Source organism: Panthera uncia, chromosome B4, assembly GCF_023721935.1.
Source record: "Panthera uncia isolate 11264 chromosome B4, Puncia_PCG_1.0, whole genome shotgun sequence".
Lineage (NCBI taxonomy): Eukaryota > Metazoa > Chordata > Mammalia > Carnivora > Felidae > Panthera > Panthera uncia.
The window spans coordinates 76,662,134-76,687,235 of NC_064809.1; the positions used below are offsets into that span (position 1 = coordinate 76,662,134).

Sequence of the window (25,102 nt, forward strand, 5' to 3'; positions counted from 1 at the left end):
TTGCAGGCTTCAGAGATGTGGACTAGAGGCCCCGCCCGACTTTGTTCCTCTCAAGATACCTTTTTTCAGTGTGTTCTCCTCTTACCCATCGTGGCTGGCATCTCAGTTTCTGGACCCCAGCCCTGAATGGTCAGTCACAGTGCCACCAAAATCCTGTTCCTGCGCTGGACATTTAGTGGGAGCCCTGCCTGCACTCTTGCCCTGAGACTCTAGAGGCAGGAAATCATCTTGGGCAGTGACTCCCAACACCACTACAGGGATGTAAGATGGCAACAGCCGTTCCCAGTCCCATGGAAGATGGATCTGAAGTGAGGCGGAGGGGTGGCTGAGCCACAGAGAGGGGCATGGTGCAGGTGGATGGTGTTCAGAGTGCTGGGGACACGGCTCTGCACATTTCTTGTACCCTTGTATCAAAAACAGTGAGTTCAACTTAGGGCAATTCTGTCCTAGATGCTGCACAAGAAAACATTGCCCCTCCCAGGCTCTGCCTGCCAAGGAACCCAGAAGGACACATCGGCCACGACTACTAAGAGGCGATGGGCACCTGAGGGTAAGACTAGCAATCCTGTTTAGGGTAAACCACAAACAGCAACATATACATGTCAGGGGTGAGGCATGGCTTCAGGAGATTCCGGGTGGAGGGGGTGGGTGTTGGTTGAAGGACAGTGCAGGGGCCAAAGCTCCATTATGGTGGGGAGACACTGAGTGGGTAGCCATGGGCTCTGAATATCAGGGTTAGCTCCCTGAAGGAAGCAGAGTTCAGAAACATGGGCTCAAACACAAGAGTCTGGGGTACAAGGTAAAGACAGGGAGACAGGCACTCTTGCTGCTGGGAAATCAAAATGGGATCGGAGTCCCCAGGGAAACCCTAAACATTACTGGTGGTTTCCTAGGTAGTGATCATTGTCTCAATAACAGTAATGAGAATAATTAATAATAATAATAGCAGCTAACATTTATTGTGGGGCCGGCATTTTACGTCTCAACTGCAATGGTGTCAGGGGATAATTGTTCTTCTTCCCTTTGTGTAGAAGAGGAAACAGACGAGTGAGGACAATGAACTAGCTGTGGAGCGCAGCGTTTCTGAACGGCGCCCGGGGCTGGAGCCCCGGCCCCGCACCCCCACACGGCCATGGCATTGCCTCTGTAGTGCTGTCACCTGCACCGCTCTGAACGCCCATGCCGCGTTTCTACAGGCTTCCCCTTCATGGTTCCTTTTGATGATTTTCTAAATGTCATGCAGTTGACAGAGTGGTTTTATTCTTGTTTAGACGATGACACTGAGACACAAAGAGGCAGCTTGAAGCACTTTTCACTAGTCCGGAGCTAATGGAGGAAAAGAAGGGCAATGCGGCAGGTTTTCATGTGGCTAACTTTATTTAGTCTAAAGGATTGAACTTACTTCCGAGAGGTGTCCTTCCTACTGTGAAATTGTCCTTTTCCTTTATGAAATGATGAAGGGAGTGGATGCTATGTGTTGCTTTCCTTTATGTCCCATTTTGGCAAAATGAAAGGCTGTCAGCCCTCGCCTCTGATTTGCAATCCTAATTGATGGTGGGCTGTCAGGGTCCGGCTCTGCTGTCCTGGAGCCCCAGGGCTTGCTGGGTGCTCTCTCACGGCACACCTCTTCCAGGCCGGGGCATTTACTCAGGTGCACTTTTGCCGCTAAGTATGAAGGATACTCACAGAGCAGTGCCCAACCTGCCTTCCACCAGTTGGGAAGATGCCTTCCATTACCCCTGCCTGCGGAGGAAGGGGTCTCAAAGAGGACAATGGGCCTCGCTGATCTGCCAGCTGAGGATGTGCAGAGGGAACACCCTGGGTGTTCGGGCTTCAGAGAGTGCAGTGTCCCCATCAACCCTCTTTCAAATCTGCCTCAGCCTGCCTGGGGCCCCTTCTCCCACACCCCACTAATGTTCCACTTGCTTGCTTGGGGGGGATGGGGGGGAATCAAGCAGAGATCTTCCCACCCTTGGCCCATCTGTCCTAAAAGCCACGATACATCCACCTTTTCTTTCTTTTGAGGATTTTCCATGGCAGCCTGGAGGCTCTTCTCTCCTGATTTGGCTAGATTCCAAGACAATCAGGAGCTATTTGAGGGGCGCCTGGGTGGCTCAGTCGGTTGAGTGTCCGACTTCTACTCAGATCATGATCTTAGTTTGTGGGTTCGAGCCCCACGTCGGGCTCTGTGCTGACAGCTCAGAGCCTGAAGCCTGCTTCAGATTCTGTGCCTCCCTCTCTCTCTGCCCCTCCCCAACTGGTACTCTGTCTCTCTCTCTCAAAAATAAATAAACGTTAAAAAACTTTTTTTAAAGAGCTATTTGAACAACAAAAAAATCAGGACCACGTGAGGGGAGCAAGTTCCTAGAGGATAAATGTTTTCTATCTCTTGTAAATGGAAATTATCTTTGGGTTACCTGTGCTTCTGAATTACCTGTGTCATGCTCATTCTTCATTTTTGTTTTTTTTTTAATTTTTTAAAATATTTATTTATTGTTGGGAGAGAAAGAGACACAGCATGAGCAGGGGTGGGGCAGAGAGAGAGGGAGACACAGAATCCAAAGCAGGCTCCAGGCTCTGAGCTGTCAGCAGAGAGCCCGATGTGGGGCTCGAACCCACGAACTGTGAGACCATGACCTGAGCCAAAGTCGGATGCTTAACCGACTGAGCCCCCAGGGCGTCCCTCATTCTTCATTTTTGGATCGCTTTTTCTCCCTCCTCCACTAGCACTGGGGAGAGATAGTGACTGTATTCCAGTCTAGAATGGGGGACCAAGAAATAGCTGAGGCAGAGGGAGAGACTGGAAAAATATTTTTCTTCCCTCAAGCTGTACTGTGATAAGCCCATAGCCCACTGAGGGAACATTAGAGAATCGGGCCAGCAAGGTTAGGTGATGGGACCTGAGAATCTCCAACCCTGAGAAGGCCGGCCACTGAGGGAGCTAGACAAGAAACCATCTTTGCTGCGCACATGACAGGGAGCCGAGGTCCTGTGTCCTCGAGGGGGGCGGTGGTCAGACTCGAAGCAGAACTTTTCTAAGGCCAGGTTGTGAGACACGAAGACTCCGGCGTCTGCTCAGAAGGTGCCATAGAAGAGCAGAGATGCCTTTACCTGGAGTGGTTGCAGAAGTGGTGGCTGTCTTCAGCCGGCTGGACTGGCTATCGTGCCATTGTCTGGAGAAAGGACAGTGTCTGGAAGAGCCCACTTACCTGACAGGGGCCACCTCCTTCGTGCTCCTCCAGATTCTTCCTGCTGGTCTAGGATTTCATTTTGATACTTCTGCTCCCACAGCCCAGCCAGCTTCTCAGGATAAAGTGCCCACCCCAGTCTGCCTCAGCTCCATTCCCTTCAAAAGTAGCCTTCCCCGCATGCTGGGTCCACACTAGCCCACCTTCATCACCTGCTTGAGGCTCCCCCCTTGCCCCCTCCTGCTCCTTCTCCAGGGCCAATGCTACCAGCTTCCCTGGCCACCTCTGGCACGGAAGACCAGGGCTTCAAGGGGAGCTGGATCTATGTGCTGCTCTGACAGCCCCCCCAAACATTGAGGGGATCAGTCTCTATAACTGGCAGGTGACAACGTGGCCACAGCCTCACTGGGGAAATCTGAGATAGGTTACGTGGCAATTCATAGGCGTAAAAGGAACCTAGCCCGGTGCCTAGGACGTGGAGGTATCAGTCTTCAGATGATGGAACGTGATGGAAGTTCCAGCAAACAATGGGCAGGGAACCCACAGGACATCAGGGAAGGGTGGGAACGCACAGCAGCTGGGTGGGCAGAGGCAGATGGTTCCCACACCGGGAGGCAGGGCGGTGATGTGGAAACAGTGTGGGCTTTGGAGAGACAGACCTCATGGAATCCTGGCCCCGTGTGCTGGCTCTGTGACCCTGGCGGCAGCAGGTCTCTGTCTTAGGGAAAACAACACCCACCTCAGAAAAGTGACGCAGGAGGCGTGCCCAGCTCGGGAGACTCTGGTCCACAGTAGGTGCCCCATAAACATCGGTTTCTAATCCCTCTTCTCAGACCCCTGTTTGGTACTCTGGACCCAAAGCATAGGAAAGGGCTGGGGTACTGAGGCCACACAGAAGGAGAGAAGGAACAGAGTAGTGATCAAGCCAAGAGGGCTCAGCCCCCTTGGTGGGCACCCCAGGTTCTATGTGGGACCCCTTTTGTTCTCCTCGCCTTCCAAAGATGGCCTGAGGGTGCCAACCTCCACATCTATGGCCAACTTGACCCACGACAGTCCCTTGCAGTCCCCCAGCTGGGCTGCTGCTATATCTGGCTTGGCTTGCTGCAGAGTCCCCTCCAGTGGGATGTCCCAAGGGCCTGCTCCCATCAGTGGCCATGGTGGCAGCCGGGAGTCAGAGTCCCATGGAGAGGGGGGTGGTTAGTCCACCAGCCTGTGCTCAGTGCAAGTCATGTGCTAGGCACAAGAGTGCAGAGGTTAGGACCACTCAGGCTTTGGGGGAGGTGATGGAAAGGACGAGTAAGGTGGGTTGGGGACTTTATTCATTTGCACCGGCTTTTCCTCCACCTGTATCCTTCCCGAGTGGCTGCTCCTGTCTGTAGGACTAGAAGCTTCCTGAATGCAGGAACTGTAACTTTGCTTTCTTTTTTCTGCATCCACTCCACAGAGCATCACATAGCTGTGAGGAGAGGGAGGCAGAACAGTGGCACAGATCCAGAGGCAAGATGTGAGGCTCATTGCAACACTTTTACACACCTGTAACCGGCTCCCTTTCCTGCCCCTCACCCTCTGTTGGTGTCCCATAACCCCTGCCACCCTGTCCTTCGGCACATGGCCATGTCTTACCTGACACAAGTCTGGGCTATTAGGTGTAAATTTCCTCATTGCCCCACCCCCATGTCCCTTTCAGAGCTCATGCTGCCATCTTAATGTGTTGACCCCATCTCTACTCCCTCATTCTCAGACCTTGCTACATTTACTAGAGTTTGGACCTCTTTCTCCACTGATTACATTCTCAGCTCTGGACGCTCATTAGAATCCCTTCCGCAACTTTTGAGAGATGCTGCGAATGCTTGGGCCCCACTCCAGTAGACCACCATAACTGGTTTGGGATAGTGGCTGAGACATCAGTATTTTAAGTTCCCAGGTTATTTAAAAAAATTTTTTTAATGTTTATTTATTTTTGAGAGAGAGACAGAGTGCGAGTGGGGGAGGGGCAGAGGGAGTGGGAAACAGAATTGGAAGTGAGCTCCAGGCTCTGAGTTGTCAGCACAGAGCCCGACACAAGCCTCGAACTTATGAATGGTGAGATCATGAGCTGAGCAGAAGTCAGTCGCTTAACTGGCCGAGCCACCCAGGCGCCCCTCCCAGGTTATTTTTGAGCCTTTGTGAAGAACCACTGCTTTTGGCAACTGTGATCAAATGACCACCTAGACTCATGTGACTTCATGGCCACCCTGCCTGTAAGTCATTAGCATTATTCCATTTCCTCAGAGCCCTGCTTGTATCCCAAGTCATCCAGCAACTCTTACCTGGTCTGTCGCTCACAGCCAGCTGAGATCCCTCACTCCAGCACCTGCCAAGCTCCATAACTTGAGTCTCTACTAACTTGGGCCTTGGTAGGTGCTCCTGACTGTCTCCTGCAGGAAGCTCCTCTCAGCCTGCAGCACCTTGATCTGCTGCTTTAGAAAATGAACTCAAAACCTAGGATAACCCTGCCCACCCAGGAGACCCCCATGAGCCAAAGGGCACAAAGGGATATGGGAGAGTTCTTCACTTCCTTTCCAAATCTGGATGAGAAACCAGCAGGATCTAGAGAAGCAGCCTCCATCCCCCCCCCAAACCCGCCCCAGCCCCATTTGAGAATCTAGAATTCTTCTAAGCCTCTCAGCTGGAAAGGTCTTTCTGCTATCCCAGAACCTCAGTTCTTACTGCTGCAAAGGTAGCAGAGGCAGCAGGTGTATGTGGATCCTCTGCTGAGGGACAGTTCTGAAAGACAGTGTCTCTACCCAGTTCTGAAAATACACACACATACACACACACACACACACACACACACACACACAAGCTTCACCATGTTGACCAGTGAAGCAAACTTGCTGCTGAGTCTTGATCTGTTCATCCTCCTCCACCCACATGGTGGTGTTGACTTCCAAGTTGAGAGAGGTGAGAGGCTGAAGCTGATGGCCACCTCCTGGGTAGCAGGGGTTTGAGGCTGGCCCTGGTGGCCTTGGGCTAAGCCCCAACCACTACTCTAAAGTTCTGTCTGCCAACCCAGCCCATTCATCCCTTTCTCCAATCCCTCTACCTCCAATTTTGTAAGCTCTTCAAGCCCCCAAGGACTTCCTGACTGAGGTTTGGCAGCTCATGCTGGTCGCTGGGGGTAGGGGGGTTGTCTGTCTTCCTTACACCTCTCCTCACCCCAGGGTAGACAGCCATCTGGGTGGGAGCCAACTGTACAGTCACTAAAATTTATAGCCTACCCTGACTCCCAACTCACTTCACCCAAGTCCAGTCTCAGGCTCCAAAAACTTGTTCGCCATCTGGGCATCCTACAGGCCCCAAGTGTGGGGTCCCTATAAGCTTCACCCTTTCTGAGCGACCCCTCTCCCAAAAGGCCAGGCCTCTGAGCAACGAGGAAAGAGTTGAACAGATACAGACACCTGACTGCCAAACCCCTACCTTCCCTCTAGGAAAGAACCAGTTCTTAGATGGAGGCCAGGGTCCCAGTCGGGAGCAGGACCATGTCTGTCAGTAGACACAGGTAATTCTTTTGCTGAAAGCCACAAACCACACTGCACACACCCCCTTCCTCTATTCCTCTCCCTCTTCTTCTCCCTCCCTCCTCCCAAAGTCAGCCCATGCTTCATTCCCTTGCAGCTCCAACACTGCCTAGCCCCTGGGCCACGTGTGCTCTGAGAACTCCTTTTCCTGCTCCGCAGAAAAAATTAACATAAAACTGTGGGCTGCACAGGTAATATGCAGTGTGTACTGTGTGTGTGTCTGTGTGTGCCTGTGTGGTCCCTGCTCCAGTGAGTACCCAAGGAACTGAGTATGTGCACACACCTTGACTACTCAGACACCAAGCCATCAGATTGTGCTGTTTATTGACGATGCAATAGGAGGGTTCTAAGAAGAAAGGGAATGCAGAGGGCCTCCTCTTCTCTGCTTCTGGACACAGGAGAGAGATGCTGAGTTGTACTGGGTCCCGCTCAGAGTGAGCCATGAGATGGAGCCAAGGTGGGGTGGGGACTGGCTTCTCTTGGTTGTTGTCCTTCAGTCCTCCTTGTCTTGAACACAGAACCAGCCACTAGCCTAGGCAGGAGCTGGGACAAAGGCCCCAGTGTGAGAGCTGGGGCTCGGTGTGAGCCCCAGGGAGCCAGACAGAGTATTTAGCGACTGAGCTGGAAGCTGTTGTAGAGGGCAGAAGTCTGGGAGCCTGGAGCCGAGTTGATGGCATAGGTGGGGGACCTCAGCCAAGGAAAGCAGTGCCAGGCATATGTCAGGAGGAATTTCCCCAGGTTTAGTCATCCACACCTGTCCAGGCTCAGGAAGACACAGGCTGGGAGAAGTGGGTGGCCAAGGCCAGCACTGGAGGTACGAGAGCAGGGCTGGGTAGAGATGGGGCTGCTGGTGGGCTGGGGAAGAGCGTGTGTGGGAGACAGCTGGGGATGCACGGGTGGCAGGAGGGCATCGGACGGCCCTCTCTACCTGCTGGCTTTCTTGGAGGACGCGTTCTGGCTGGAGCCCTTCCCCAGGGTATCCTTGTAGTCGCTGGTGCTGCCCCGGCTCCTGCCCTCCCCACCGCGGACACTGCACACGCCCGAGATGCAGCTGCTGCTGTTGGCCACGTAGCCGCCGCTGACAGAGCTGGGCCGGAGGCCATAGCCACTGCTGCCGCTGGTGCTGCTGATGATGGCTGTAGAGGGAGAGCAGGGTCAGCTCCCCTCAGGGGGCAGAACCAGAGGAGGTTACCCTTCTCTGGGACAGAGGGGCCTCTTGGGACGATGGGTTAGGTGAGGGCTTTGGTTATAGCCACATGCAGTTTGGATAAGGAGGAAGCAGTCCTGGGCTGGGATCCAGGAGACCTGATTGCTGGCCATGCCTCTGCCATCTGGCTGTTTGGGCTGTTGGGGCTGTAACCCCAACCCAGGGAAAATACCCCAAAGACAGCTTCCCCCATGTCCTTCCCTTGCCTTGTGCAGCTTAGACTGGCTGATTCTTAACTCCCAGAGGCCCATCCCTTTGGTACCAGCACACCCACCTATGTTCTGGATATACCCCTCCCCCTTCTATTAGCCTTTTTGCTCAACTTCCCAGCCTCCAACCTGTGCCTCTGGCTAGCTGTCCCACAGATGGCATCTTCTGGAAGCTCTGGTTTAATTCTTAGTCCAACTGAGAAATCCAGAGATCCAATACTGTCAGCTTGCTTAGCCTCAGAGGTTCCCCCTTCCCTGATCCCCTCAGCCCCCTCTATTTCCCCAGCCCAGGGCTGGTCACAACTTGCAGCTCTGGTGTCCCGGGCCTCACACACACTCATCTTTTGTTTCCCCTTCCCTATAGCGATAGCCGTCCTAGCTGCCATCCCCTGGGAATGGGGAGACAGAGGGATAAGGAGGAAGCAGTTCTGGGCTGGGAGCCAGGAGACCTGATTGCTGGCCATGCCTCTGCCATGTGGCTGTTTGATTTCAAGGTTTTTTGCTCTCTGATCCTTAGGTGCTCATGTATACACACAGTGGGGGGACTAAGGCCCTTTCTGGTCTGCAGATTCTACAGCTTTAGGTCCAAGCATACAAGTACTTACAGATGCTGACAGGGGAGGGAAATTCTCCTGACATCCTGTTAGGGAGAAAAATAAAATAAGACCAAGCAGCCATCCAACCCACAATCTATTGACCTCAAAGCCAGTGTCCCCAACAGCCTGATGTGGGTTTCTGAACCCAGTGGGCACCTGTGGAAATTCCGGGGCTTCTTTGGAACAAGCAGAGCTTGGAAAGCTCTGGGCGCTGCCGCTGAATCTTTGGGGTAACCGGGCAACAACCCAAGTCAAACTGCAGTCGGCACAAGGTGCACACGTAAGGTGTCATGCACACTTCCCAAGGTCAGGCCCAGGCACTGAGTCTTTCCTGTCTGCTGAGAACAGTGGGGAAATGGGAATGGCTGCCCTGGGACATCTCTGACAAGTTCATCTTATACCTGGACAGATAAGGAAAGTGGAACTAGACGGTCTAACATAGTAATGGGTTTGGGTTCTGGGGTTTTTGGTTTTGGTTTTGGTTTTGGTTTTGGTTTTGGTTTTGGTGGGGGAGCTGGGTGGTGTGCTAAGTACACCAGGCTCGAAGGAGCTAATCCCTGAAGCACAGCGCCTGGCATGAAGTGAGCGCTCACGCCAGGGCAGGTGTTATTAATTACTGTTATTATTCCCATCATTGCCACCCCTTCACCACCAAGAACGCATCTTATTCTGGAGAGTGTGCTAAGCTTTCCGCTTTCATCCTTCTCAAATCCCCGGGGCTCTCCTGCCAGAGCACCCACACGCACACACCTGCATTCCTCGCTCTCCAGAAGCTTGCGGTAGGTGGCGATCTCCATGTCCAGGGCCAGCTTCAGGCTCATGAGCTCCTGGTACTCCCGCAGCATCCGGGCCAGCTCCTCCTTGGCCTGGTGCAGGGCGGACTCCAGCTCGTCCAGCTTGGCCCGGGCATCCTTCAGGGCACTGTCGCCCCGCTGCTCGGCATCGGCGATGGCCGTCTCCAGGTTGGAAGCCTAAACAGGGAGTTAGAGAAGTTCAAAAACTGGAAGGGGTAATTTGAGTCATCCAAATCCAAATCTCACTAGCGCTTGCTGATTCCCGGGCAGGGACGCCCACCTCCACCCTTCACACCTCCCATTCCTCTTCTAGGCCGGGGCCCTTCCTGGAGCTGGCTATCTCCACTCGTGTTTAAGCATTGGTAGTGATGAAAAATAGCACGTCCTCCCCTCCTGCGATCGTGGCCAATTCAATACCACGTCAGTTCATCGCAAAGACATTTACTTGGCCACCCATGTGCCAAGAATACAAAATGAATAAGAATGTGATTGGCTTTCTGCTCTGGAACTGTTTAAAGTCTGGGAGGAGAGACCATTGGAATATGGTGTTGTAGATACAATGATAGTGGCCACCCAGGGGCATAGGACCACCGACAAGGAGTGCAGGGAAGTAGATTTCCCAGAACCAACTATTATTTCCCAAGTGCTTACCATATGTCTGGTACTGCACTCAGCCCTTTATATGCATTTTATGTACCTAAGCCCACGTAGTCCTGTGCAGAAAGGATAATGAACTTGTCCCACATCACAGAGCCACTAAGTGTTAGAGCCCAAGGGGAGATGGAAAGATCACTAGACTGGGAGCCACAGTTGATTCCGATCACAGCTCTGCCACTTGCCAGCTTGCAACCCTCTTAACTTCTCTGAGCCTCAGTCTCATCTGCAACAATGGGTAACGCTTGCCTCATAGAGTCTTTGGGACGATTCAATGTGATAAAATGATAGGAGCTGCTGCTATTGTTATTATACAAATGCATCTTGTCTTCTCACCTTAAAGCTGAGACTGCAGCCTATATTCTTGGGAGTGGTTCCAAGCAAGGCCTTAATAAAGCACTTTAATGAGTGCTGTCCGAGCCCACTTATCAATCATTTAATCCAAAAATGTTTATTAAGCTTCTACTATGTGCCAGGCACTATGCTCCATGCTGGGAAAACAATGGGGAACAAAGCAGCCAGCTCCCTGCCTTCTTCCAGTCTAGTGGAAGACGGGACAGGCTGGTATCAGGCAATTGTCAAAGAGTGACAAGACAAGAGAAGTACAGGTGCCGGCAGAGCATGTGAATAGGAAAGAGGGAACAGGGGTGTGGGCCTAGTCCATTCTGGAGAATGAGAGTAGGCTTCCTGTGGGAGAGGCTTCGAAGCAGAGGTCCTTGGGGTGAGTAGGAGATGAGATGCCTCAGGGATGTCTGCTCTAAGTACTCAAGACAGTGACCTCACTGTCTCCTTTCTTCTCGTGGGCAGAGATTTGGGAGGCTGATATCCTTGGCCAACTCATCCCCCCTTCAATTTTGCCCTCCTGCCCTGGGCCATCAGTAGCCAGTCCCCTCACCTGCTTCTTCACATTCTCAATCTCTGAGCGGATTCTCTGGATGAGCCGGGTGAGCTCCGAGATTTCGTTCTTGGTGTTTTTGAGGTCATCCCCATGCCGGCCAGCTGCCAGCTGCAGCTCCTGGAACTGGGGACCCCAAAGTACAGAGCTATAGGTAAGCATGATGCGTGTGTCATGGGAGTACAGGATGTCTGGGATTGGTGATGTCATGGGGGAAGGGCATGTTGGACACTTAACTGGACACGGTCGCTGTTCTGGGAGTGTTCAGGCCCAGCCCTCATGCCTGCTGGAGTTGCCCTCCCTGGTCCTGCCTCAGCCCAGCTCACCTTGGTCTGGTACAGGGCCTCAGCCTCAGCCTTGCTCTTCAAGGCAATCTCTTCATACTGGGCACGGACCTCGTCAATGATGCTGTCCAAGTTCAGGTCCCGGTTGTTATCCATGGACAGGATGACGGACATGTCGCTGATGTGGGACTGGATCTGAGCGATCTCCTACATGGGAAACAGGGCTGGTCTCAGAACTTGACTATAGGAGGCCAACACCACCCCTCACCAACCGCCACCAAGCAAGGTTAGCAAATCCAGGAGACGCTAACTTAGAGGCTCTGAACCAAGGCTGTTGCTCCCTGGGCAAAGTGAGCTCCCTTCAGGCCCCAGACAGACTCCCACCACCATGAAGCCAGGACCTGGACTATTTCCTTCCCACCCAGAGGGTGCAGATTAGGAGCTTCTTAGGGCTAAAATGGGAGATGAATGGCCAACCAGGGGGCCTCCCTGAGAGAGGGGAGCCTCCTCTAGCCCCCAGAACAGAGTTTTACCCGCTGGCTGCCCTCAGAGGGGTGGGTAGAGAGACAGACTTACGGCTTCATAGAGGCACTTGAAAAACTTGATCTCCTGATCCATGGAGTCCACCTTGGCCTGGAGCTCCTCCTTATTGGCATAAGCTGCATCCACGTCCTGAAAGATGCCCCCACCATCCCTCGGTCACTACCAAGAAGAAAACACCAACCCCAGCCTGGGTGCCCTGCACATGGAAATAGCTTCCCACTTCTCTCTGAGAGGCTCATGGGAAAGGACAGGAACGAACAGAAGGGCCAGTCCTGCCCCATCCTGAGAATCTATGCTCTCAGCAGGAATGGGGCTCCCCTCTGAGGAAGGGAGCCCCAGCCAGACAGCTGGAACCCCAGCCATCAGTCATCCTTCTGACGTCTGAGTCAAGCCCCGTGGTCTCTGGGGAGCCCCCGTGTGTCATCCTCTGCTGTTCTTTGTTGTGGACAAACCCTGTCCACGTGAAACACTCAGGAAGGCCATTATTGTCTCTGCCTTTTCATTCCTTCTCTGGGTAGTCCATTGTGGTTTTCCCTGGCCCCCCTCATTATTTTGCAATTGCCTCTCTTTCACCAAGAGCAGAGCACACTGGTAGGCTCAGCCTTCCCTGGTCCCAGGCCAGCCCCGGACTCAAGGCCTGCCTTCTCCCTCACCTTCTTGAGCAGCACAAACTCGTTCTCTGCAGCTGTCCTCCTGTTGATTTCTTCCTCATACCTGCAGGAAAGCCAGGGCTCAGCTGGTCAATGTGTCTCACTTAGAACCCTCTCACGGAGAACCCTCATTCCTCAAGGAAGACTCTGAACAAGAGGCAGTGTGCCCATTTGAGGGGACAGATGCTAATGGGCCACAGAGTATTGGGCTGCTGGGGCTGCCAGGCAAGGGAGGCTTCCTGGAGGAGGGGACACGGTAACCAAGTTTGAAAAAAGGAGATTGTTGAAGATCTAGGTACAAAAATGAGGGAGGAACACGTGGACCAAATGCTCTGTGAGAAATCTCAGAGGAAGCAAGGAGCAAATTTGAAAATTTGAATCAAGCCTTTCAAATGAATGGGGGTATTTCCTTAGTTACTCCTCTTGGCTATTCGGGGAGGTGGATGGATGTAAGTCCCTTTTACCAGTGAAGACCCAGGAGCTCTGAGTGGCTTACCCAAGGTTTCCCTCACCCAACCAGACATAATCCTTTGACCACCGTCCAGCTACCTGGACATCTGTCCTATGTGCCAGATCAGAGGCTGGAGAATCAAGTTCCAGAGTTTTGTGGGAGTAATTCTGCCTGGTATGACAAGGAACATTGCCCCTCACCTCCAACACCTTTCAGCTGGGGTAGCTGCCACTCCTGCAGAGGGAGCTCAAAGGGAAAGGGGCAGCTGTCCAGCTGCAGCGAGATCCCTTCCCCACTCACTTCTTCTTGTAGTCCTCCACCACGTCCCGCACGCTACGCAGCTCTGAGTCCAGCCGCACCCTGTCCCCAGACAGTGTCTCCAACTGCTTCCTCAGGTTGCTGATGTAGCCCTCGAGGATGGGCTCCAGGTTGTTCTTGCAGTTGTTCAGGTCCAGCTGCTGTAGCAGCTCCCACTTGGTCTCCAGCACCTGGTTCTGCTGTTCCAGGAACCGCACCTGGAACCCAAAGAGCAGAAACTGTTGAGCCCCCCGTGGAAACAGTCACACCTGTCTTTCACAAGGCACTGTGCAAAGCACTCTGCCTGAATTTTCTCCTTTTCTCCTCATGACAGCTGCATGAGGTGGGCAAATCGTGAACCCCACTTAATGGAGAGGAAACTGAGCCATAGAGAATGTAGCCTCTTTCCAAGGTCCAATGGTTTGGTAAGTGAGGGAGCCCAGACATGTGTCCCTGTAACTCATGCACCCAGTCGCTCAGAACCCACTATGGCCAAACCGACTCAGGGCAGGTGTGTGCCTAAAAAATACTAGGGCAGAGTCAGGCTGGGTCCATCTTTGGAAAGCTTGACCTTGCTGAAGATGGGAGTCTGTCCTTCATTTTATAACATGTCAAGTTCAACAAGGCTCAAAGGGCTTCCAGGTAATCTAAATGTCTGCATCAGGCTCCAGCTCTTTCATTGCCCATGTCCTCCTCCCTCAGCCCTAGTTATGCCCCTGAGAACCATCTTCCACAGGGCAAAAATGGCATATGGGGCATGATGGGCAGTACTCCCATGCCACTGTGGATTCGCTGGGCCAGGAAACTGACCAGAGGGAGGGGATTTACTTATTGCTCGCTTGTGTGGTTTGGGGCAGTACAATTTTTTAAATGTGACTTAATCCACATGAGCACAGCCAGTGTCTAAACTTTTTTTTTTTTAATGTTTATTTATTTTTGAGACCGAGAGAGACAGAGCATGAACAGGGGAGGGTCAGAGAGAGGGAGACACAGAATCTGAAACAGGCTCCAGGCTCTGAGCTGTCAGCACAGAGCCCGACGCGGGGCTCGAACTCCCGGACCACGAGATCATGACCTGAGCCGAAGTCGGCCGCTTAACCAACTGAGCCACCCAGGCACCCCAAGCACAGCCAGTGTCTAAATAAGATTGTGTTCCTTATCGTCATAAACACAGGACCTCAGAAAACCATCAGGGATTCAGTGTTGAGATGAGATCAGCCACCAAACTGCTTGCCCCCAGCAGATTATCCAGTCTTGCTTTGGTTTAACCAATCCTGACTCTTTCATGTAAATTCTTAAGACTAAGCATTAACCACAGAGTAAAGCCTACACCCAGGACACCACAATTCACATCCGGACCACACACTGGCTAATCGGGACCACTGATAAGATATACCCGTATTTTCTGGCTCCCTGGCGTTAGGCGACTGTGCTCCTCTGGACACTGAAGTTATTTGGAAACTGTCCAGGCCTTTGAGTTGGCTTCTCCCTCACTTCAGACAAACCACCTTTGTTCAGAGGTGACCGTCTTCATGAAGAAGGTAACTCTTCTTTCCATGTCTCCAGACTTTGCCCCTTAATGGGGTTTGACCAGCCCAGCCAAAGGTCAGTCCATTCCCATGTGACCCCCAAGCCCCAAACCTCAGAGCCCTTTGATCTTCCAAATGTGAAATGGTTTGGAGGAATAAAGAGCCACAGAGACAGTGCTGGCCCCTGAGGTGAGCAAGGGATCCTCTGAGCAGGCGTCTAGAGCTGGGGGACGGGAGTAGGCTCCAATGGCCACTGACCATTTCAACCATAGGCTTTGTTCTGGGCTGACCCGTCCTTGGTGCCTAACTGCCACATAGCCAGTGTAGCCCCCCATCCCCAGTACAGTCTCACTTTCCTTCCTTCCCATCCCCGCCCCAGATGCCAAACCCTGGCATGGCATTTATCTCCATGCTTTTGCTGACTCATAGAATGGGAGTAATAATTGCTCATCTACCAAAAGTCAGGGGCTTATCTGGACTGCATGATGCCTTGAGGCCTATTCCAGACCTGTGGTTCCTCCTCTTCTCAACACCCCTCCCTGATCTCTCTGAAGATAAAAATGATAGTAACAATAACCACCATTTGGGAGTACGTGTGTGGCACTGTGCCAAGATCTTCACAAGCATTTTCTTTTATAAACCTGGTGACAAACCCCGAGAGGTAGGCTATTATCTGCATTGCAAAGATGACATAGAGGCAGAGATAAATAACTCTCTACATGGCTGGCTCTGTGGCTGGCTTAGCCAAGACAGCTGGAAAGTGATGGGGCCAGAGTAGAAGCCAGGTCTGACCTCAGAGCAGTGTGGAGACATCTTTCCCACTGCACTCTTCTGCCTCTGGCTCTCCTTAGCCAACTAAAAAAAAAAAATTCCCATGGCCGAGCCACCCGGGAATGACCACACTCTGATGCTTCTGATCCATCAGTCAAATGACTAGTGGAGGAGATCTGCTCGCAATGGATGGGAAAAAGACAAGCTTTCCTGGTTGCTCTGGGGCAGATTCCCTCTCACTGGCTTTCCCCACACACAGCCTGCATGGACCCCAGGCTTAGCAATGGCACCAAGCCGACCCTTGAGTAAGAAGCAGGGATCTTCCATTTGGAGCTCCTGCCAGTACCCCCCATGAGCCTCTGCCAGCAGAGACAGACCTACCTCTGTCTTCTCTTAGGAAAGATTATGCAAGGAACCTTAAACAAGTCACCGTGATGAAAGAAAACACCTGTTTTGTGCCTCCTCATAGCTAACCTGAGGAGAATCAGTCTGGAGACATGGAAAGAAGAGTCACCTTCTTCATGAAGACGGTCACCTCTGAACAAAGGTGGTTTGTCTAAAGTGAGAGAGAAGCCAGCTCAAAGGCCTGGAAAGTTTCCAAATAAGTTCAGTGTCCAGAGGAGCACAGTCCCCTAACCCCAGGGAGCCAGAAAATACAGGTATATCTTATCAGTGGTCCCGATTAGCCAGTGTGTGGTCCGGATGTGAATTGTGGTGTCCTGGGTGTAGGCTTTACTCTGTGGTTAATGCTTAGTCTTAAGAATTTAAATGAAAGAGTCAGGATTGGTTAAACCAGAGAATCCCTTCTCTGTAACAAAAGCTCATGTTCTAAGAAGAGAAGAGAAGTTAGACCCACCTTGTCGATGAAGGAGGCGAACTTGTTGTTCAGAGCCTTGATCTGCTCCCGCTCTTGGGCGCGCACTTTCTGGATCTCAGGGTCCAGCTCCACGTTGAGGGGGGCCAGGAGGCTCTCGTTGACAGTGACCTGATGGATGCCTCCAGGTGGGCACACAGTTGAACACACGGGCCCCAGGGCCACACTGCCAAACATGCTGCCAGCAAAGCCACTGGCCCGGCCCCGGCCAAATCCATAACCACTCTTCCCGCTGCCGCTGGCCATGTTGAGGGAGATGTTCCGGATGCCCCCCAGGCTGTAGAGGCTCCGGCTTCCGAAGCCCCCACTGAGCCCTTTGCCCCCTGCCCGGTAGGAGGACGAGCTGCCCCCTGAGAGCACTGCTGAGCAGCCGCTGAAGCCCCCCTTGGCGGCAGCCCCTGACTTGCAGGTGAACTGGCGGTTCATGCTGCTGGTGGAGATGGAGGTCAGATGCAGGAAGGGTGAAGGCCAAGTCCCACACGGGCTCTGCAGCTTGCAGTGAGGACTGGCAGGGCACCCTTCCTTATATGTGCTTGGCATTGGGGCTCGTGGATGGGCAGTCAAGAGCTTAATTCATGGGTTTGGCTTGCCTGGGAGCAAGAAGTCATTTTCTCTATGCTGAGCTAGAGATCAAGCCCTCCCCACCTCTGAAACAACATGAAACCTTCAAATTGCTGGGCTTGCAAGCCTTGCTCATGTAATTTGGGTTTTATCTAATTAACCTGCTGTTATAGGGTAATTTGCCCCAGGCCCCAGCCTCTCCAGGGGGATGTCACTGGCACTTCACCATCCTGACTAAACTTCTCTGGGTTATGGGCTTCCTCCTGGGGGCTCAGGGAGCTGGAAGGGGATGGGCTTTCCTGGACAGAGTAGGCTCCTGGGTAGAGTGTCTGGGGGCTCCAACCATAGGTGTGTCCTCGTCTTTACCGGAAAGAGACCATTCATTCTGGTCTCCTGGAGACACACCCCACTGACGGCCTCTTCCTCTAACCCAGAGAGGACAGTGGCCCTATGTACTGGGGTGTGAAGGATGGAGTGACCCTCATGAGGACATGAGGGGTCATATGCTTCCATCAGTTCTCCAGGAAATGGGGTCTCTGCACTTCATGACTCTCAAGCTCCAATAAGGCAGGCTGGAGGCTGTGCAAGGCACAATTGATGTCTAGTAACAGACACTGGACAGAATGAAGAAAAGGAGGAGGGAGTTGGAGCAGGTGGCTGAAAATTCAGGGAGTCAACTCAGAGGAGGCAGGGAGATGGCAGAGAGAGGCTCACCAGGGCCTGGAGGCTTCAAGGAAGGACTCCTGGGTGGTCCGTTGGCTCATTTCTGTCTTGTGTATCTGTTAGTAAGAGCAGGAACAAGCTGAGGACAGGAACCATCTGTTTAGAGTTCAAGTGGAGGAACTGCTGTCCAGGTGAAACTGAACTCCTATGCGTCTCTTCAGACCCACGCAAGCCCAGTGAGTACCTTGCTGTCCTGCTCCAGCCTGCGATCCTTGCCCCAAACTCTGCCTGCTGTCCCTGCCATCTCAGATGCCTGACTCTTGACCTGGGCCCCAGTCCTCCCCTGTGAATGCCATTGCTGCCAAGACCCCTGTTCTGCCTGTGTCCGGCTCTGTCCCCAGAGATTGCCTTTACCCAATGATCTCTATTGGGACCCCAAGGTGGGCCGTGACTCTTGGCTGGGTGAAGCCACTGGAGAGAGAAAAATCTGGAACCAAGCTGGTGTGGGGCTCTCTCACTTTAGGAGTTGGCCTGGAATCCATTCCCTCTTCCTCCCCCATACTCCTCCTTACCCACCCCGCTGCCATTTTGTCTTCCTGGCTTACCAGAACTTTTCTCTTCCTCCCTTCTCTCTTTCCCACCTTGTGTCTCCGGCATCCATCCATCTTTCCCTCTTCCCCTTTCACCACCTCTGCTCTATTGTTCCCTCTCCCAGAGGTCTTCCTGGGTCATCCCAGCCCATATCTGAGCCCCACTTTATCTCCCTAACCCTTAGCATGTTCTTAGTGTGCTCTGGAAGGACAGTGGCTCTATGGGCAGCCCCCATGAGGTCCCCCTGAAGGCTGTGTCACGTCATCTCAGTTTTCCTTTGTAAGGAAAGTAGAAGGTTCTCCAGATCAGAGACCACCTAGCTACTCCTCCCGCCCTCCCCTATCCTTCCTTTTCTCCCTTCGGTAAACCTCTATCTCTATTGAGAGCTTCTGTGGGCCAGGCATGTGCCCAGTGTAGGGGACATGGGGGCTTGTGGTCTAACGTTAAAGGCCTTTCCCAGCTCTTGGAACCTGTCCTAACACGATGTCCCCTCGATGGCTGGCTGTGTGTTTCTGTGACATGCATTGCAGCTAACCAATCCAACCTTCAATGTCCCTGCAGCTGCTGCCCTGCCTTGTCCTCTCTCCCTGTCCTTGATGTTCCCTGCTTCAGCCAAGGACATCTCCCCAACAGGCCTCGTCTTCAAGTGCTTCTGCAGTTCTGCCACACTATCCCTAACCAGACTGAAACACCTTTCTCCCCATGCCTTCTCATCCATATCCTCTGCTCTTTCAAAATCCTGCTTAAGACCCTGGTTCAACCCCATCTCCTCCTCTGTGTGCTGGACCCCTCTGTCCATTGACACCTGTACTGCTGTGTTCCCTGAGGGCCCAGGACCCGGGTGAGGGTCCCATGTCTCCCAGTTGACTCCTTCCCCTGTACCTCTCCTCAGGACCCAAGACCAGCCTCTGGGCATCCCTTCCTAACTGCCAGAAGACTGGCAGTTGTTGGAGAATTAACCAAACAGCATGGATGGTGCATCTTCAGGGAGCCCTTGGGCTTGAATCCACCTAGAATGCCACCAGGTAGGAGCCAAGACCAGGAGCTGGCTCCAGGGGTCTGGATCCCACTCACCACCCAGCAGCGCTTAACCTCTCCAAGCCTCAGCTTCCCCAACACAACTGGGATAATAAACTCCTGATGGGGTAGCTGTGACGGTCCCATGGGAAGCACTCCGTATATGCCTGCTACTTATTCAGTGTTCAGTCGATGTTCTCAAGTACCAAAAGTACAGAGTAAAGTAGAAGTTAGGAATCAACTTGTCCTCTCCTGTTCTGCTCTCTCTCCTCCTTCCTCTCCTCTGGGAGAGGATGTTTGGATCATGACATCTCCATACAGTGTCATCTGCTGTTGGAGGACAAGAAGGGGCTGCTGTCCCCAGAGATCCTAGGCTCGAAGAATCAGTCCACTCAGACCATTCCTGATCATGGAAAACTCGCCACTAGAAATAATAATAATAATAGTAGTAGTAGTAGTCACTGTCTACCGAGCACTTGCCAAGTACCAAACTCAGTAAGAAGCACTTTTCAAACATTACATTTATTGCTATTGATCCACTTATCAGATATTTACTGAGAACCTACCAGGTGCTGAGTGGGGGGCAATATAAAGTATCCTGTCCTCAAAGCACTTCATTTCTGGATCCATCCAAATGCAGGTGTCTCTGGGAAAAGCATCTCATCAAGCTATTAACAAGTCATTAACACTTTAGCATGAATTAGTTAATCAGATACTAGCCATCAGGAATGGAACACCCTATGTTGTTGATGAGGATGATGATAGGAGAGGAAGGAGGAGAGCTCGGGGCCACCCACAGGAAGGGTGGGCCCAGGTAGGGCTCCTGGAGTGCATGTGTTTTTGCTGGAGGAAAAAGGGAGGGACAGAAGGAAACCAGGATAGAACCACAGTTCAGCAAGGTTATGAAGGCCCTGCCCTAGGCTTAATTAAGACCTGGGGAGACTTAGGGGCTGGATGGGGCAGAGCCCCCTGCTTTGGGAGGCCTTGGGGCTGGCAGGAGAGACAGGCTACAATTTCCCACATCTTGTGTCCCAACTGCACCTTGCCCTCACACCCTTCAAGGTACCAGGATCACTGAGTTTTCTAGCTGGGAATTATATTCTGAGACAGGCATGGACATCTCTGAGCCTCAGTTTTACTCATCTGTGAAACAGTCGGGAAGTGTCTCAGATCAGAGAATCAAACCCCCACGTTACCAGGAACATCTAGCTTTCCTTAAACATTCAAGGAAATTTTTAATTGCCTGTTAAATAAATTACATCTGTACGGTTTTATAGCCAAAACAAGTTACTTTATTTACACAAAGAATTTAATTACACAGCTTTTTGTGTGTCTGATCAGTGTGACACACTCGTTGTGATCTCTTGGCCCCAGTCAAGACCCATTGGCTCCCTTCTGGGGTCTGATAAACCTCCAGAGAAAGCCTCAGAGGGAGAAGGGAAAATCAAGTACAATCCAAGAGGGTACTAGAGATTGAAGGAAAAAGGAAAGCCACAGAGGGGAGGCGAGCCCTGGGGACACTGAATCCACAAGGGCTGCCTGGAGGAGGGAGTTTGGGTTCTAGTCTGTTAAGGGAAAAAGGTTTGGGTGGGCTGGCAATGGGGAATGGCAAAAGCAGCCCAGGAAGGGCATTTGTAAGGAAAGGGCCCTCCAGCTGGAGCAAGCACTAGCAAAGGGCGAATATGGGTGATGGTCCCTAGATCCCAAGCTGTGTATGTAATAGGGAGGCATTGAAGGCTCTTGAGCCAGGTAGACCCTGAGCAATACAGTTTGAGGAAGCAGAATGTAACTACTGGGTGGGTAGGAAAAGTGGGGTGGGGAGAGGCTGGAGGCATTGAGAGGGGCAGGGTTCTCGGAGAAAATAATTGTCTCCAAAATTAGAGAGAATGAGCTGGGTTGTTTGGATGACATCAGCTCCGATCCTGCCAGCCCTCCTCAGCAGATGGACTCAGGAAGTGAGCGTGCGGTCTGTGGACCCCCCACAGGTCCCCCTCGAACCCTTGTACTCCCTGCAGTTTCAAGCAGGTGCGGCACTCAGGCCCAAGGTGGCTGGATGGAGCGCAGTCCCTGGGGGACTTGGCCGCAATCAGAGCCACTCATATGGGGGCAGGACAGCTGTTCAGCAGGTTTGCAGCTGGCAAGGCCAAAGGTGAGCTCACCCCAGAGGAGCTGGGGTATAAAGGATGGAGGAGGGCTGTCCTGCCAGGCACTCAGCTCCACTCCCACTGTGTGGTGTGACTGCCAGAGAGGCGTCCTCCTCGTTCAGCTCTGTGGCCAGGAGCATCTCCCTTGAGCTTTGCTGGCCATCTCCTTCCTCCAACCCCACTGAAGCCTCTGACGAAGTGTGTGGATTTGGGAGTGTGAGGAACCAGGTCCTGGTCCTGCCGGGTGACCTTGGGAAGGTCTCCCAACTTCCTAAGCCTCTGTTTCCACATCTCTAAAAAGGGGGATGCTCATATGTGCTCCACCTGCTCCCAGAGGTGGACGGGAGACACCTTGTAAATAACAACGATAATGATGGTACTGATCCTACTAATAACAGCTAACACACACTGTGACCTCTGCCAGGCACCACTCTAAGCCGTCCGTGTGTGGTAGCTCATTTAGTCCTCACAGCAGCGTGTGAGGTGGGCACTATTATCAACCCATTTTACAGATGAAGATATTGAGGCACGAGGAAGTTAAGCTCGTAAGTAGGGGAGCCAGGGTCCAATCCGGACGGCCTGGTGGCCATCTGCACTCTTAGCCTCTACGCTGTGCTGGCTTTCCTGTGTACAAGTGCCTGTCCTATTCCAGGTACGCAGGGCCAGCTCCAGCCTCCCCTCAAGTTCCGGTTCCTGGTCCCTGCTGTCCCTCTGTCATCTCAACCTCAGTGTGAAAAACGGATTTTCTCCTGTTCTTCTTCCTGCACAGACCCTCCAGCCTGCTGTATCTGACTCCTGCTCTCCTTCTCAGCCTTCTTTGCTCTTCGGAAGAACATTAATGTAGTGTCAGGACTCAGGTGAAGGTAGGTGGCGGGGGGTGCTTGTGAGGTAGCTACGTGTTTCTCACATATATCGGCTTTTCCCTGATGTCACGTTCTCCCAGCCCATGTGGGAGGACGTGTGTAGGTGCACATCTGTGCGTGAGTGGTCGTGAGCATGGACATGGGCAGAATGGGTGGCCAGCCAGCAGGGAGTGGCCTGGCTGTCCCAGTGGTGTGTGGCTGACATCCACTGTGATGGGCTAGTGCCCGACTGTACTGGCTGTTACATATTTTGGGTATCTTCTGAAGACATGGGTCTGTGGGCCAATGAGCATGTGTCTGTGCATGTATACACTGGTTTCTGATGACAAGGGGCCCCTGTTGGGACTAGCTCTCTGTTCCTCTCCATTGGTGGCACACAGGTCAGTGTCCCATTTTCCTTATATTCGTTTTCAATAATAGCCATGAGGGGCAGCATGGTGACTCCCAGCTGGTGACCATTTGAGGGAATCAAATTCATTCATTCTTTCAACATCCCTGAAACCACAAAAGTAGGAGAGGTTCTGGTTAGTTGGGCCTGAAAGAACATCTCTTCCCGGGGGGAGGGGGGCAGTAGGATGGACAAGGTGACTTCTCAAGGTCACAGAGCATCCATTTCACCGAGAGCTTCTCTGCCAATGCACACGGACGAATCAGTGAGAGACGCACATGATACCAAGTTTGGAAGAGAGGGAGAAGGTTTGTGAAGATGAGAAAACAGGAGGGTTCCAGGCAGAGGGAAAAGGCACAGGGAGGAGAGGTGGGGGAGAGCAGCTGTGGCTCCAGGAGGCAGAGCACACACACTGACTGCCGTCTTCTTAGCAACCGCTCTGGGCCAGGCATTGGCCACATACTGGGGACAGAGGAAGACAGGCTGGCAAATCCCCTGGGCTTGTCCTTGACCAATCAAATGGAAGGTTAGTTATCTCTGTCCCCCTACTGGGCCCGACTGCTCCCCCATCTTTATCACAGGTTGCTATTTGCCATATGGTGGGAAAGGCTGGGAGCAAAGTCCAAGGACATGGTCTCTTTGGTCTTTTTCTTGCTTCCCTCCACCCCCAAATTTTACTTTTTATTTGCGTGAGAGTCCCATAACATAAAAGTAACCATTTTAAAGTGAACGATTCAGTGACATTTAGTATATGCACCATCACTCTGGTGCAACCATCACTCTGTCTAGGTCCATACATTTCATCACCCCAAAAGGAAATGCAGTACCCACTGGCAGGCTCTGCCCCTCCCCCAACCCCTGCAACCAAGTCTCTATGGATTTACCTATTCTGGACACTTTGTATGAGTGGAATCATACAATGTGTGACCTTTCATGTCTGCCTTCCTTCACTTAGCACCGTGTTTTCAAGATTCGTCCATATTGTAGCACGTATCAGTACTTGACTCCTGTTTATGCCTGAATAACACCCCATTGTAAAGGATATATCACATTTTTTTTTTATCTATTCACTCATTGTTGGACATTTGGGCTATGTCTTACCCTTCTAGGCTGCTATGACAACTATAACAAACACCACAGACTGGCACCTTATAAACAACAGAAACTTATTTCTCACGATTCTGAGAAGTCCTTCTGAGTCCTTCTGAGAAGTCCAAGGTCAAGGCACCAGTATGGTCGCATTGTGGAAGAGGCCCTCTTTCTGGTTCATAGCCACCTACTTCTCACTATGTCCTCCTATGGTAGAGGGGCTAGGGAGCTCTGTGGGGTGTCTTATTAGAACACTGATCCCACTCACGAGGGCTCCCCCCTCATAACCTAAGTACCACCCCATCTCCTAACATCACCGTATTTGGGGGTTAGGATTTCAACATGTGAATTTGGGGGACACACAAACACTCAGACCACAGCAATGTGTTTCTGCCTTTAGTTATTGCGAACAGTGCTGTGATAAACACGCATGTACATGAATTTGCTTAAACGCCTGTTTTCAATTCTTTAGGATATACATACCAAGGAGTAGAATTGCTCATATGACAACCCTACATTTAACTCTATGAGGAACTGCCCAGTCGTTTCCCACAATGATGAACCATTTTACATTCCCACCAGCCATGTACAAAGGTTCCAATGTCTCCTCAAGCTTGCCAACACTTTTTATTTTCCATTATTTTTTTTATTACAGCCATCCCCAGCGGGTGTGAAATGGTACTTCACTATGGTTTGGACTTGCATTTCCCTGATGACTAATTGTGTTGAGCACCCTTTTATGTGCTCTTTGGCCATTTGTAGATCTTGGAAAAAAGAAGTCCATTAAAGTCCTTTGCTCAATTTTTGGTTGGGTTGTTGTCCTTTGTTGTTAAGTGCTACAAGTTCCTTACATGTCCTGAATACTAAATCTTTAGCAGATGTTTGATTTACAAAGATCTTCCCTTATTCTGTGGGTTTTCTTTTCACTGTCTTGATAGTGTTGTTTCATGTACAGAAGTTTTAAATTTTGAAGTCCAACCTCATCTATTTTTTCTTTAGGTGCTTGTGCTTTGATGTCATATCTAAGAATCCTTTACCAAATCCAAAGTCATGAAGATTTATTCCTATGTTTCTTCTAAGAGATTTATGGGTTTAGCTCCTATATTTAGCTTGTTGATCCATTTGATGTAATTTTTGTATATGACGAGAAGTGGGCGTCCAACTTCATTCTTTTACATGTGGCTAGCCAATTGTCCCAGTATGTCTAGGCATGGCATTGGCATCCTTGTCAAAATGGCCATAAATGCATGGGTTTTACTCCCCCAAATCTTTTGAACGTATTTG

General features: G+C 51.8%; 1 protein-coding gene and 1 long non-coding RNA gene across 2 annotated transcripts; one reads left to right on the plus strand and one right to left on the minus strand.

Moving 5' to 3' along the window:
* The first annotated feature begins 3,726 nt into the window (after positions 1-3,726).
* Positions 3,727-6,933, plus strand: LOC125919086 (uncharacterized). The gene is made up of 4 exons (XR_007456671.1): positions 3,727-3,979; positions 4,633-4,692; positions 6,659-6,729; positions 6,846-6,933. It is a non-coding gene; the product is annotated as an uncharacterized LOC125919086 (long non-coding RNA).
* Positions 6,934-7,481: 548 nt separating this feature from the next.
* Positions 7,482-16,928, minus strand: KRT71 (keratin 71). The gene is made up of 9 exons (XM_049625536.1): positions 16,485-16,928; positions 13,332-13,546; positions 12,584-12,644; positions 11,964-12,059; positions 11,430-11,594; positions 11,104-11,229; positions 9,511-9,731; positions 8,770-8,804; positions 7,482-7,884 (listed from the first exon to the last, which is right to left on the minus strand). The coding sequence occupies exons 1-9, from the start codon at positions 16,926-16,928 to the stop codon at positions 7,673-7,675; spliced, it is 1,575 nt and encodes a 524-aa protein (XP_049481493.1). The 3' UTR covers positions 7,482-7,672.
* Between the last annotated feature and the right edge of the window lie 8,174 nt (positions 16,929-25,102).

Excerpts from the sequence above, each read along its gene's own strand:
- KRT71 (XM_049625536.1), bottom strand. The coding sequence starts at position 16,928 with ATGAACCGCCAGTTCACCTGCAAGTCAGGGGCTGCCGCCAAGGGGGGC. Across the intron at positions 12,060-12,583 it reads AGTTTGTGCTGCTCAAGAAG|GACGTGGATGCAGCTTATGC; the intron begins GTGAGGGAGAAG and ends GGCATCTTTCAG. Across the intron at positions 11,595-11,963 it reads TCAAGTGCCTCTATGAAGCC|GAGATCGCTCAGATCCAGTC; the intron begins GTAAGTCTGTCT and ends TTTCCCATGTAG.